Source organism: Trematomus bernacchii, unplaced genomic scaffold (assembly GCF_902827165.1).
Source record: "Trematomus bernacchii unplaced genomic scaffold, fTreBer1.1, whole genome shotgun sequence".
In the NCBI taxonomy this organism is placed as follows: domain Eukaryota; kingdom Metazoa; phylum Chordata; class Actinopteri; order Perciformes; family Nototheniidae; genus Trematomus; species Trematomus bernacchii.
In genome coordinates, this window is record NW_022987714.1 from 18,313,694 (window position 1) to 18,328,101 (window position 14,408).

The 14,408-nt window shown below is 40.1% G+C and overlaps 1 protein-coding gene across 1 annotated transcript in view; it reads left to right on the top strand.

Moving 5' to 3' along the window:
• The window catches only part of LOC117491749 (cytosolic carboxypeptidase 4), an 89,889-nt gene that overhangs the window by 46,866 nt on the left and 28,615 nt on the right, over nucleotides 1-14,408 (top strand). The window contains exon 13 of the mRNA XM_034141839.1: nucleotides 3,356-3,619. Coding sequence (XP_033997730.1) covers nucleotides 3,356-3,619 — 264 coding nt within the window. The remainder of the gene's footprint in view (nucleotides 1-3,355; nucleotides 3,620-14,408) is intronic.

The following is a 14,408-nucleotide window of genomic DNA, read 5'->3' on the forward strand; positions in this document are numbered from 1 at the left end:
ATCTGCATTAATGATGAAATGACATGTAATCTGTATCCACAAAGGAAATGAGGTATATCTGAAAGAATTACCTGAGGTCATTCCTTTAAAAACAAGACATGGTCCAAACCTCACATCCTCCACCCTGATCCTCAACACCGGAGCCCCTCAAGGCTGCGTGCTCAGCCCTCTCCTCTACTCCCTGTTCACACACGACTGCGTGGCCACACACAGCTCCAACACCATCGTGAAGTTTGCTGACGAGACGACCGTCATCGGCCAGATCACAGACGGCGACGAGACGGCGTACAGAGAGGAGGTCGAAAACCTGACATCTTGGTGCCAGGATAACAACCTCCATCTCAACGTCAGCAAAACCAAGGAGCTGATTGTGGATTACAGGAAGCAGCAGAGAGAGGGACACGCCCCCATCGCCATCAATGGGACTACGGCGGAGAGAGTCAGCAGCTTCAGGTTCCTTGGGGTCCACATCACTGAGGACCTGACATGGACTCTTCACACCACCACTATCACCAAGAAAGCTCGACAGCGGCTCTTCTTCCTCCGCAGGCTGAGGAGGTTCAACATGGACTCCAGGAGACTCTGCAACTTCTACAGGTGCACCATAGAGAGCATCCTGACCTTCTACAGGTGCACCATAGAGAGCATCCTGACCTTCTACAGCATCACGGCCTGGTACGGCAGCTGCACCGCCCTTAATCGTAAGGCTTTACAGAGGGTGGTGAAAACTGCACAGAACATCACCAGGACGGAGCTGCCATCCATGGAGGACCTCTACTCCCAGCGGCTCAGGAAGAAAGCCCTCAGGATTATCAAAGACCCCCATCACCCCAGCCACAAACTGTTCTGTCTGCTGCCGTCTGGCAGGTGGTACCGCAGCATCAGGACTAAAACCACCAGACTCAGGGACAGTTTCATCCCACAGGCCATAAAACTGTTGAACACCTGAACTGTTGAAACAACATCTGTTAAACATCTTGGGCCTCATTTATAAAGCTTTGCGTAGGATTCACGTGGGAAGGTGGCTTACGTAGGACAAAGCAAATAAATATGCACACAAGTCTTCTGATTTATAAAACACTGCGCACGCACGTCCTACGCCGGTTTCCCTTTATAAATCACAATCAACTCGAAATGCGGCGCAGCTTTTGCGGGCTTCACATAACGCCCATATTTGCCTATAAATAGTAAAAGAAACGCCCCGTATTAATATTCATTTTGACTGACTGCATGAAGAAGATCGCAGGAAATGACGACAGAACAGCTAAAAAAGACATTTCACACCGTGTCAGATTTTGGTTATTTTGGGGAGGTCGAGATAAATCATATTGTTTGGTGGATGCAGTTTGAACCAGAGTAGCAGCATGAACGTCGGATCGTCACCAAAATAAATAAATAAGTGGTCCGAAAAAAGTTAATGACAACAAAAATACACATAACCTTTCTCAGGCAGTGTGTTTGTACCGGGGACAGGAGACACCCCCTTGATGAGAAACTGTAAGAAATGATCGGGGAATCCCTCCGGAGTGGAGTCATGACGAATGGATCTAAAGTTTTTTATTTTATTTCGTGGTTTGTGTTCCAGCTGTCGATCGGCGGTGCGCAGCGTCTCCACTGCAGCCTGTGCATCTCAACCCCCCCGCAGCAACTCTATCCACCAGAGGAAATAAAACTAATGTGTTGTGTTATATTAGCTGTACAATTGACCAAATATGGTGTTCTTAGTTTCCATACCTCCTGTGTTTTACGAGCGACTTATCAAGTATTGGCAAACGGCATAAAACATGATTAAACATGATAGTATATAAAACCATGCTCGTATCTATACAACCTATAGAAAAGCAAAACGGCGTCAGTTTAAAGTAATTCTATCCTTCTGTTTACCGCATCATTTATGAGAATACATTTCTTAACAAGAGAACATAATCGAGGGGTGATTAATAACATTTCCGTATTCATTTATTTCTCCAAGTTATGTTTTTGTGTGCACTGAGGAGTCTCAAACAGGCGTCTGTTTAATCATTTTAAGATTGGCTTTAATCCATTTTTGAAAATGAATTCTTCATATATGATAAATGAGAGGTAACATTCTATTTATGGTATTATTTCCACATATTTCTCTCCATTCTTCCTTCTGCCAACGGTGTCGCAGTTTCTCGTCTTTCCCGTTTTTGTGCGTACCGCGTACGGATGGGTCAGAGTTTGCGTGAAGGACTGCACATTTTCCCGTCAAGTTTTTTTTTTATAAATCGCAAAGAAACTGGCGTACACCATCTTTTGAGCGTATGCACCGTTTATAAATGAAGCCCCTGAACTGTTGAAACATCCATAACATTCATCTGGCTGCTACTTAGAAATTATTTATCTAATATATCATATTCTAATAACTTGCATTTAGACTCTTATTGCACTATTTCACTATTTCACTTTTTTAAACTATTTTAAACTATTTTTCTTTTTGTATTTACTATTTATTATTTACCTGCACTATATTTTTATGTTTATCTGTTTTATTGTGTTGCACTGTTGGAGCAGCCTGTGACCTAAGATGTTCATCGTCATAACTACACTATGTTGGTATGACAAATAAAAACCTTGAACCTTGAACCTATGACTGGACCAATGTTAGAACATTGTATAGTCAATGTGCTGCATCAGATCTAAAAAGCTACATGTTTTCTCAATAATGTGTTGTTCTGGATTATTCTGGAAGGTAATTGTGGTGTTTTTTCAGTCACTGGGTAATTAGTTAAGTAATATGTGCAATTACTCTACAGCTTAATTTTCTACCAGCAGTTATGGGAATAATTCCAGCTTGGCAGAATAAAGCTGCATGTCTGGAATGCAAGTTTGTAGAATTATACTGAAGGCCTTTTCTATTTGAGCTATTCCAACTGGAGAGATGATGTTATTGCCAAGCCACAATTCACATGGCAAATCAGCGACCCTTAATTGTAGTACAGGTAGATGTGCATCTTTCATAAACAACATGTTGATAATATTGTTTACATTTGAAACTTAATTGTGTCCAAAGTCCCAGATATTAAGTTTACTCCTCTACAGGATGTTAAAAACGGAAGTGTCTGTGTGTCATGTCGCCTTTATCGCCTGATAAAAGTGGTAAAAATCGTGTTTATGATTGACCATGATCGTCATAGCCTGTATTGCAGCTTGAATCATGTTTTTTCTGATCGCACTTTGGCATTGATCTGGCCATGAAGCTGGTTTTAAAAAGATGACATTTTAGAAAGTCACAAGTTCCCCCCTGTCCTGGACTTTTAACTTATCTTCAAAACTTACAAACTTTATTTTCTTATTGTCGCAGTTTGCACTTATCATTGTTTTCTTTTCCAAGGGGAAAAGCCCCTCCCGGTCAGAGAGGGGATGAGCTGGATGATGAGAAAGACGCAGAAGAATCCCACCATGGTACCATGATAGACACTCTATTGGAGAGACATGGAGTCTGTATTCCCCACCATGAACCCAGGCTGTACCGCGCTGCTGCTGCCAAAACCAAATCTATTCCAGGGTTCAGCATCCTGGCTTTCCCTGATTTCTGGGGTCACCTCCCACCACCAGGGCATGAACCCATGGCTCCACGTAAACCCAACGTTCAGAGGTACTGCATGCTCAATACAGCACTTAAAGGTGCAATTGATAACATTGATAACATGAGGCCACTTGATGTTGCTAACCTTATCCCTAGAACCTGCTTATTTCATGAAGGAGGAAATATTATGCTCATTTTCAGGTTCATGTCAGGAAGACAACTGGCGGCCTGGGCATGTCTTAAGTCCTTCTAACTCCTTCAGTTGACTCAAATGAACAAAAGAAGAACCAATGTTTAGTCTGGTCTCCTTTAGCACTGAGAACAGTAGCCTGCTGTCAAACTCGTTTTTCTGATCTTTACTTACTAACTGGAAACAACTAAGACTCTAGTTCGCTGACAACCAAAATATACCATGTGTTGCTAATGTTGTTATACTATTGGATCGCATGGGAGTCCGGACCTGTCACATTTTTTAGGTTGTTACATTCTGTTTACCCTTGTCAAAAAAACATCTCAAGAACTGGTTATACTTAGTTTATTTTGGGAGACTCATGAGCTGGTTAAGGAGTATTTTTCTCTCGGATGTTTTTCCCACACTCGTACAGTCTTGTCAGATTTAATTATTTCCCAATTGGTTCTTTTATTACGCAATCTTCCCTTCCACCAGTAGGTGTGACAGCCATGATAGAAGAGTCAAACCCAAGAGTTACTTTAATCGGTAGTGGCTGTATTATTGTCACAGAGCAAAGGAGGCAGTCACTCCCTGGTTAGGGAACTATTATCTCAAATTGGCCACTTAAACGTATGAGACTCTTGGGTTGACTCTTCTGTTGTCTCTCAGCCTTCAGTGGACATGTTACCTTCCAAAAAAGGAATGTTTTTATAGTCCCTCTGCCCACATGAACTGTATGGGAACAGTTGTAAATACTTGGATGTGACGCACTAGCAAACCTTTATTGGGATGCTAATCTTGGCAGGAGGGAATGTGTTAGATGGCGAAGCAACAATAAGCCTTTGGAATGGTGACACCAGAATATCTCCTGCCACCAAGTCTCTTAAGATATTCCATGTATTTTCCTATCATACACTTAAAATAAATACAAATAAAAAACACTGTCTAGATCTTTTTTTTTCTAATGTTAGGGTCAATCAGTGAGATTTTATAGTAATTGTGACACTTTACATTCTCATATTTAGAGGGTTACTAGGAGGTTTAATTGTTAGGCCGGTAACACATTAGTTTAACATAGATGGCTCAATACCAACTTGTATACATACTACATATCTGATTATTTTATATGTTAGCAAACATCTAACGTGTAGATTAATCCTAGGTTAAACCACCACTCTCTCTGTAAAGTTCACTGGGGACAGGTAAACTCAAACATAAGACCATGACAGAGAAACATCCGAATAAACAGACTCAAAACTAACTGAATGCTACAGAGCAAAAACAAACTACAATTGGTCTAAGCTCCAATGCCACTGGATCATACTGGAGACATACATATTTAGAATTCCCTCACACATACATAGTTTTATTTAAAAAAGGACTCAGTAGTTCCCTAAAACACCTGCTCTTACTTTATTTATTAAATGTAACTTAAACAGCATGACATAGGGCTATTGTTGGGGACTATTTAAAGCGGAGGATTTTATATTTGGTAGTGATAACTTGTGGCAGCAGGATGTGTGGGATTGAGTGAAAATAAAGTAAAGTGTGTGTGTTGGTGTAATGAAGGAACATGTGAGCCAGTGCAACTGTGTGTTTATTGATGAGTTTCTAACAATGTCAAATTTGTTGACATATGCATAGAAAAAGAAAAATCACCAGACTTGTTCTTTAACTGAAATGCATTTGCTCCAACTTTCAGTGTTAGTAAAAAGCCCACTTCCTAATGCAAATATGTTCTGCTCTGATGTTAATGTGGGCTAACCTCAGTCACTCAAACCTTTTGTCTTGTTTTAGAATGTGCTGGTTATATCTGTGTACAAGAGAGAGATAACGCTCCTCACAGACACTTCCTCAGCACTTTCAAGAGACCAACAGACGCTGACATTTAGAAAATGTTATGGATGCAATTTCACTCTGATTAAATTGCCAGTCTGTTGGCACTTACATAACAAATGTTTTGAGTTGGCAGTCCCTAATAGAACTAATGTTGATGCCATTTTTGTCAGGACTGCTTTGTGAGTAAACTGTCTCGGGTACAGAATATAATTATTCTAATGTGAAGGACCTTCAATCTCTGTCTCATTTCAAACTCAAATCTTGTCCTCCAGTGTACCCCTTCTCTGTCTTCTTTGAGACTATTTTGATTTCATCAAACATTTTTCAAATTATTTATAGAACTGTGGGTGTTTCTCAATCGCGAGTAAAGCTGCTTCAGAGCCACTATTTCAAGCATACTACGTCATCGAGTGCCGCCGAAGGACTGTTCCAATCTCCAGCATACTTGGAAATCTACCGAGCCCGGCGTACTTCGTAGCGAGAAATTTCGAGGCTGCACATGTGTAGACTCCGCGGTCTTAAAATCCCCACAATGCTTTGCGCACGGACCAATTTCCCCAAATCTGTGGCGGAAAATGTAAGGCGGGGCCTCTCATATGACGCACACCTGCACACTTGCTAGCCTGTTCCACTCTTCGTTTTCCGAATGCCAGGAAGTATTCTTGCCTCGCTTCTGAAGCAAGACGCTCGGCAGACATGTGCTACCAAGCAAGCGTACTCGCGATTGAGAAACACCCTGTATATCATGGAGCTAAGCTGCTCATTTTTTTTAATGGACTCTGAGTTGACACTGAATATTATAGTAAAACTGCTGAGATTGGGGCTAATTTTCTATATTCACTTATGGCGCGTTTCCACTACAGCGCGGAGCACGGTTTAAGAGGGCTGTGACGTCAGCGGCCCGTCTTTGGTTGCGTTTCCACTTGGCCTAGTACCGGCCGGCGGGTCCTAATTCACAGTTTTTCTGGCCTCATAAAATCGCGGGTCTAGGGCCAGAGACAACGAGGCTGAGTCGGGCTGAGTATGCTAAACTAGAGAGAGCATCGCTGGCAAGGGGGCTACAACTACAACAAGATGGACATATTTGACCGTGATTTAATTGTAATACACGTTTCAAAATGATGCCGAAGTAACAACATACTGATACCGGTTAGTAAAAACCATGAATTAATGCTTTGTCAAGTCTGCAGACAGACGGCAGGCGAAAAACCTTTTAAAATGCGTGTGTTCTAAATGGAGATTGGCTAAGCTAACGCAGTATATGCTCCGACCGTCCACACTCACAACAACGGCCTATACAGACATAAATAAAGCAGCGACTGTATTCACCATGACACAGGCAGTCTGTGGTTTGTACTTGTTTAACTTTTGTCTAGTTTCTGAACATATATGAGGAGCTGTGAGCTCTGAGTGCTAACAGCTAACGGCTGTGTTGTTTTTCTGGGGTTCTCTGAAGATCACGTCACGGCTCCGCCTACACTGCTGTGCGTATCTGTGTATCTGTGCAGTCTTTCCTAGCCTGTGTAGACAAAAACTTGGATAATATTACTCAGAGCTCTGACATATTCATCCACTTCTATTTGACTAATATCTAAAACTGGACCACTCCCTCCTTTGAGGAGGCCCAAGCTTTGGTATACCTTTTGTTGTTATGCGACCTATTGTTGACAACATGTTATTATTTATCAACTACAACGTTACCGAAATCCATTATCTGACTAATCATGACCTTCCCTCCTTTGAGCATAAAATGCTCAATTAATATCGCAATGATTACTCTATTATGAATAGGACATGGAAAACCCCTTAACGTCGTAGCAAACACATAAATCCTCTGTGTACCCACAAGGCGTACAAAGATGTTGTGTGATGTATCGTCTTCCAATGGTATAAATGCACATTGACTAAAAATATGCCATTAGCACAAAAATATAGTTTACTTCTTGTTAGTTCAATAATGGCTTTTGTCATGGTACTATGTATCAGTGTTGCTGCGAAAAAACCACACTGGTGTTGCTAATACGTCTTAATAGCTCTAGTATTAGAGATTGGCTGACACTGTTAAACAAACAAATCATGACAAAATAATATGTCTTTAAACTAGTGGGAAATACGAACTACTCTCACAGAGGGTTGCACGCAGAAGAACATGAAGGGCTGATGTCCCTCACTTAAAAATAGATATTGCTTTATGCACTACTTTATAAATCAGCAAATTCACTTGAACATAAATAAATGAAGACTGATTCTTGAAACTGTTGTAAAAACCCTACAACTTCTTCATCCAAGCTCAGTGTTATGTTATTTAGTTGGCAGCTCATGCCTTAAATCAGAAACTTCAGACCTATTATAAAAATGTGTTTATGAGAGAATGTAATCTGACTCCATATATACCTCAACTTAATAAATGAAGTTCCCCTTTAAACACAGCCCCGGTCTTCTGACGGGGTCTATCTATGTACTGGCTGGTAAATGTTGTGCCAGTTTCTGTCACACTGTCACTGTTCTCCCGCTAACAGTCACTCTCTAGTTCTGCTGGGTTCTTGTTGACTTCTTCACTGGTTTGAGACAAGCGATCTTATTGAAACACCTCCCTTTGTAGCCAGACTTCACCACAGCAGAATCGAGTTTCTGTTTTCAGGTCTCAACAGCTCCACATCAGGTGTAGCCTGAACTGCCCCTTGAACTGCAGTCGATTTAAACAGGAGGACTTGGTAAGGACCCTCCGTCTTGGGCGAGGACTAGGCTTTCATCTTCATCTTTTGGGCGAAAACCCATTGTCTTGACCTCTCTAGCTGTGTGGGCACAATAGTTTTCTGTGTGGGGGAACAACATCACTCGTAATCTCTTTCCTTCTCATAATTACAAAAATAGTCTGCTAAATGTTCTACTATGTTTTAATCTTCTTATACTAATCTGTGGATGATTTATATTTAAATGCACTATGCTACTCACTATTGTTAAATAACATTCAACACATTCATGTTTGGAAATACTATTCCTCTTTGCCATCCCTGAGACCCCCTGCCTCTGTTATAGTCATGGAAACCTCCCCTGGGGTAACTGTGTGGAGGGCCGTTGTTTGGTGCAATGTTCTGCGGACACTCTCTGGACCAATGTGTCAGCTGACCACATTTGAAGCATCCTTCACTTTGGGAACCTCTTGCTGTTGATTGAAAACATCCTCCTCCTCTGCCCCTTCGTTGTATGGGAGGGTATACCTGTGCTTGCGGCTGTACTTGGGTAGGCAGATATGCAGGTGTTTGCTGTTGAAGATACTGTGGTGCTTGTGGCTGTACTTGGGTAGGAAGATACACAGGTGCTTGCTGTTGCTGGAGTTGTGTGGGACATTCATTGGACCAATGTGACGTCTGACCACATGTGTAGCAGCCACCATTCTGGAAACGTCTTCCTCTGAAACTTCCTCCTCCGCTTTGTTGGTTCTGCATTTGATTCTCTGGTTCTTCCTGAGTTTGAACTGTTGGAGGTGTTCGCCCTGCCTTCTCTGGTTCTATGGCTATCTCTGAAAGCTTCTCCTCCCTTCTCCTTGTCTTCTTCCTACAAGCCTCAATGTCTTTCTCAGCTACCTGTATCTTCAAAAGTCTTATCTGTAGCGCTTCCCGCTCTGTCTTTTGTGTTTCTCTTTCTCGTCGTCTTTCTTCTGTGATTTCTTCTAATCGTCTTTTCTCTTCCATCAGCTGTTTGGATTTACTGGTTAGCACTGTTACTTCATACTCCAATTGTTTGACACTTTTGTCCGTGGAGACTCCATTGAACTGCAATACTTCTATAAATCCAACATTTGGGGAGGGAGGAGGGACTTCGGCCAGGCTTAGATACAGCTTTGGAGTTTGGATAACTTGAGCGTCTTTAGTTTTTTCTGCTATGTCTTCCCTCACTGGTAGGTCTGCTACTTGGACCACATTTATGCTGTCTGTCAATAGGCTGGCATATTCCAGATGGAGTATTAGACTTGTAACTCTTATAAACCTTTGTTCAGCTTCCCTCCATACATTTAGCTGTTGTAGGCATTGTTCCTGTTCATAGTCGAGTACTGCTCTTCTATGGGCTTTTGTTGGTCCAGGTTGATCATCTGGTGGAATCAACCCTCTTGTTTGCCATTGTTTCAACAATTCCTGTATTTGATTCCCTACTTTCTGTCTTTCATTTGGATGTGTTGTAGCATCTGATCTGATGTTTACCCTTTCCTTGATGTCTGCAGTTGAGCCTGGCATTGCGAATGCTCTTAACTTGGTGTCTTTTGGTGACATATTTCTTAAGTAGTTGGATATAGTTATTAAATGTATCAAAGATGAATCACTAATCTACTGAATAGTACCTTCGCTCCTGATAAAAAATATCCTATGTCATCCGAACTTAACTTCAATATCTGGGATTCTTTTTTTTTTTTTTTTATTCTTTTTTTTTAATTTTTTTTTTTTTTTAAGATTAATAAAGTGAATAAAAAATATGCAATTTTTTTTTTTTTTTTTTTAAAGATTAATAAAAAAATAAAATATGCAACATTTTTAATATCAGATTTTTAAAATAAAACTTGTACAGTGGCTTGGCTTTGAAATATGCAAAATAGAAATCTTGTAAAAATCTAACTTTACTGTGTATAGTGTATTCTAAAGTGCATGAAATTATGCTAATGTCATAAACTATGTTTTTACTTCAATTGTGTGGTGTTTAGATATTCTACAGTCTAGGTTGAAAGACTATTATGTAAGGTTTCTTATCTTAATATCAGGAACCACCTGTGATTCTATCTATGTGTGATGAAGTACGTGTTCATCTATAACACTTGAAAGTAAACTTTAGCATAATTATAATCAATTGGTGTTGTATTTATACGTTTTTCTTTTTACCCCTATTTTTTTGTGCAACAATTCTGTACAACCAGCAGAGTGCGCTGTTGTAATTTTTCAGTTTTTTCCACCCTTGGTAGCTCTTCTAAAAACGGACTTCTTTTTAACAAGAAGCTTATTTTCTTAATAACTACCTTTGATATGGGAAAGAAATTCACTTTATGATTAAACAGTCAAACTTAAACCAGCGAATACACTTGCAATCACAATTTTTAGGATTAATGGACAAAGCATAAAACAGCCATCAGCACACACAATTTTTAGGATTAATCAACAAAACATATCCCAGCCAAACCACATTGCACATTATAAGCATAAGCAGGTAAAACTCCTTTGCAAGGACTAATATTTCAAAAATCAGATTTGAGCTTTTTAGAAAATACAATAATCTTTTTCTTCTAAAACGAAACTCCAACGGTATAGATAACCTGATTCAGCAAAATGGAATATCTAATTCCAACTTTGACTCAAGAAGAATGATTTTTTCTACACACTATGGAGGTCATGAATATTGAATTAGCCTCATGTGAGTGAAACTGAATGGATTTAAAAAAAGATAACAACTGGTCCTCTGAATTTGCATTTCACAGAATGGCGACTGCCATTTAATTGTTTGTCAACATGAGGTCAAAACAAGATGGCAACTGATTTCAAATGCTGACCTGGAGAACAAAGAGTTTTTTGCAAGAAGAATGGCTGTCTCTGATGCGTTGAAATCCTGAGGTGTTGATCTCAACAAGGAGACCTCATTCCAGGCTAAACTTCAGAGCAGTATAACAGCACGACGCTCTCAATATGCTATACAATTTAAACAAGTTAATACAAAATAGTTAGAGACCATCAAAACTATTTAGCCTATGGTCGTCTGAGCAACTCTCACGCTATTGTACGACCAAATGGGAAGCCAGTCAAACACTATTAGAAGAATATCGTCTATCTAACGCACGAATTCCGCATTTCTTTCCGTAATGCACACGCAATGATTAACCTGTTCCACTCTGAGCCTGTTTTTCAGGTCTCAGGCTCGAAAATGACATTCTCAGAACAAATGACCATATCTTCCCTTCTAAAAGGGTTAAATTAATAATCTTTGTTCTCAAAGTAATGATAAACCTGTGAGTTGGATGTAGAAGTGTCAGAATCAATATAAATGTTTTTTATTTTAAAGAAAATTCAGATTTTACATAGTAAAAAACTGTAAATTATATTGTCCGTCCAAAAATTATTTTTTACAGATAGTGAAAACTACCCTTGGATGATGGGTTAGTAGACTAAAAGCTTTAGGAATCCAAAGTACAACATATAATAAGTACCCTGTATCAAGATTGATGCAAAACAAGTGAAATTTGACCTTTTTAGAGAGATTTAGCCAAAAACCCCCACTTATGGGGTCATTTGGGTGGATTTGACCTATCTCTGGCCCCCCTTGGTCGATTTGGTTGGTTGACATACCCTTGTGACCGTTAGAGCCAATAGAATCGAAGGGGGAGGCACACACCCACACACGTTGTAAAGAAAAAATGTGGGCGCTTCGCATGTGGAAAACGAAAGCAAAGTGGAGGAATGTCTCCTTCTGGAGTTTGGAAACTAAAACGCAGTTGTATTGCTTATGGATTATCAGAAATAATTTCAAAGAAGGCACAGACACATAGGATGAACCTATGGATTAACTGCAGCATCGTTTTTTTATCGTTTTAATGCCATTGAAGACCACTTTTGACCAAGGTAAGCCATATTTACGTTTTTTAGCTACTTAGCTCCACATGTGATGATGTACGCTTTCGTTTATAGCGTCGCGAATGTTTATCACTGAGTGTTGAGGTTTTTTACACAGATTCAGTGTCTCCAGGACACCAAAAACGAGTGGTTGGCTGTGCATCTAGGATAAGTAATAAGGGAGTTATGAGTGAGTTTAAGTGCCTTTGTAGGTTCCGTTTTTTCGATCGAGGCTAATTCAGAGGCTGAGTGCTAGCATTGTGGGGTTTTTTTGAAAAAAAAAATTAAAAAAATCAGTTAGCTGAGTTTCTTCCCGTTACATGGATATAACACATTCATAGTTTTATTCAATATTAAGATTCCTTAGACGTTGTTTCCTGCAAATGACGCGTTTATCCGCCCGGTACCGGGGGGATGGTGTGAAACAGGTTAAAGAGTATACTTCAGACTTCCACAGACTCTTATCACCAATTAAACAAGAGACCATCTCACTTATTTGGGACAATGAAACAAAACGATTCCATCTGATCTTGAGACTAAAAACGAGACGATTCCATCAACTCTCTTTAACAAGAAGAGTCCATCTTTAACTTGCTAATAAAAACGAGAAAAGATACCATCTATTTCTCTGTCAAGAAGATACCATCTGTCTTGAGAATATACAAAACGAGAAGAGTCCATCTATAACTCGTCAAACACAATATAATATATAAATACCGGCTTAAAAGCACATTAATATATATCCGGCTTGGAAAACACACACATTATAATCATGCAGTTAATTAATGAACAAAGTAAAAGAATAGAGACTTACCCTTGCTTGGTGTAAAACAACGCCACGTGGTTTGGTTTAAATTTAGATATTTAACATTAAATTAACAGCTGTTCTCAGGATGTCCTGCTCGCCACAAAACACACAAATCTAAATGGTTCTATATAAGCTATTGAAGAATTTGATATAACTGGCTTCTTCTTACCGTTTGTATATGGGCCCTTGTGTGTCTCTTGGTTCGCGGAATCTCCGTCGAAACTAGCGGTTTCTCTCCCAGTGTCGATATCACATGTCTGGGGTCACCAAATGTTGATAAATCGTGATCTTCTCGCTCCCAGGAAAGAAACTTAAAATAACGAGACTAATGGAGTCTCTGAAAAGGTTCAAATGGGTAGTTTAATTAAGTAACGTGGTTAAAGAACAAGCATGGGTAATGGAGAGACAAAGCCGGTGTTGTCTTCAGGGAGCTACAGCGAAGGAAAGAGGGCGAGTTGTCCTCTGTCATCTGTTTTTATCCTCGTCTCGTTCTCTCCCGCTGTGCAGATAGTGGGACCTCCCTTCTCATCTGTGGGTTCGATATCGCGAGAGAACAGATGATTTTGACATTGGTATTCTCTGCCTACTTCCTTAAGCATTTTCTCCTCCTTATCTCTGTCATGACTTTCTATTTAATACCTTATAAACAGCTGTAATCGTTAGTTTAGAAGTCCTAAAAACACCTCTACGGCACAGTTCTCATTTACGGAAACTCCCTCTGACGTCATAGCTTCTCACGTGTGTGTAAACACTACGATCAACTGTACCTTCATTTAATATTCAGCAGTAATAATATCTCGACGTCTATCGATGTAGTGTTAAAGTCCGTACGTTTTGGTGTGTAATACTCTATGTCATTTTCACTTTACATTCAGAAAACGTAATATTTAGTCACATGCTAACCGGATAAAGGATTTTCAGAATAAAAGCTTGGCATTGATTTCCTGAGAACTTCCGGGTTTTTTTCACAATAAAACAGCTTTAAACTGACGATATGTTTTAGACTGAATTATGCTGTTTAACATTGATTTTAATTTCTAACATAGGACATGTCTTCTGAGTCAGGTCCTTCAGAAGCGAGGCAAGAATCCTTCCTAGCCTCGGAAAACGAAGAATGGTGGAACAGGCTTACAGGTGTGCAGGTGTGCGTCATATGCGAGGCCCCGCCTTAAATGGAGCGCGATTTCCGCCAAAGATTTTGGAAATTGGTCCGTGCTCCTTTGTGGAATTTTAAGACCGCGGAGGATGCACATGTGCAGCCTCGAAATTTCCCGCAACGAAGGACGCCTTCCTCGACATTGAGAAACACCCTGAGTTTCCCATACACATGCTAATGGCATTAGCATTGTGCATTGTTTTAAAGTTCTCACACATAACCCTCTCACACAGTGCAAAACTCTGCCGAGCCTCTTCAATGGGGCAGCACAAGTTAAAGTTAAAAGGGAAAATCAA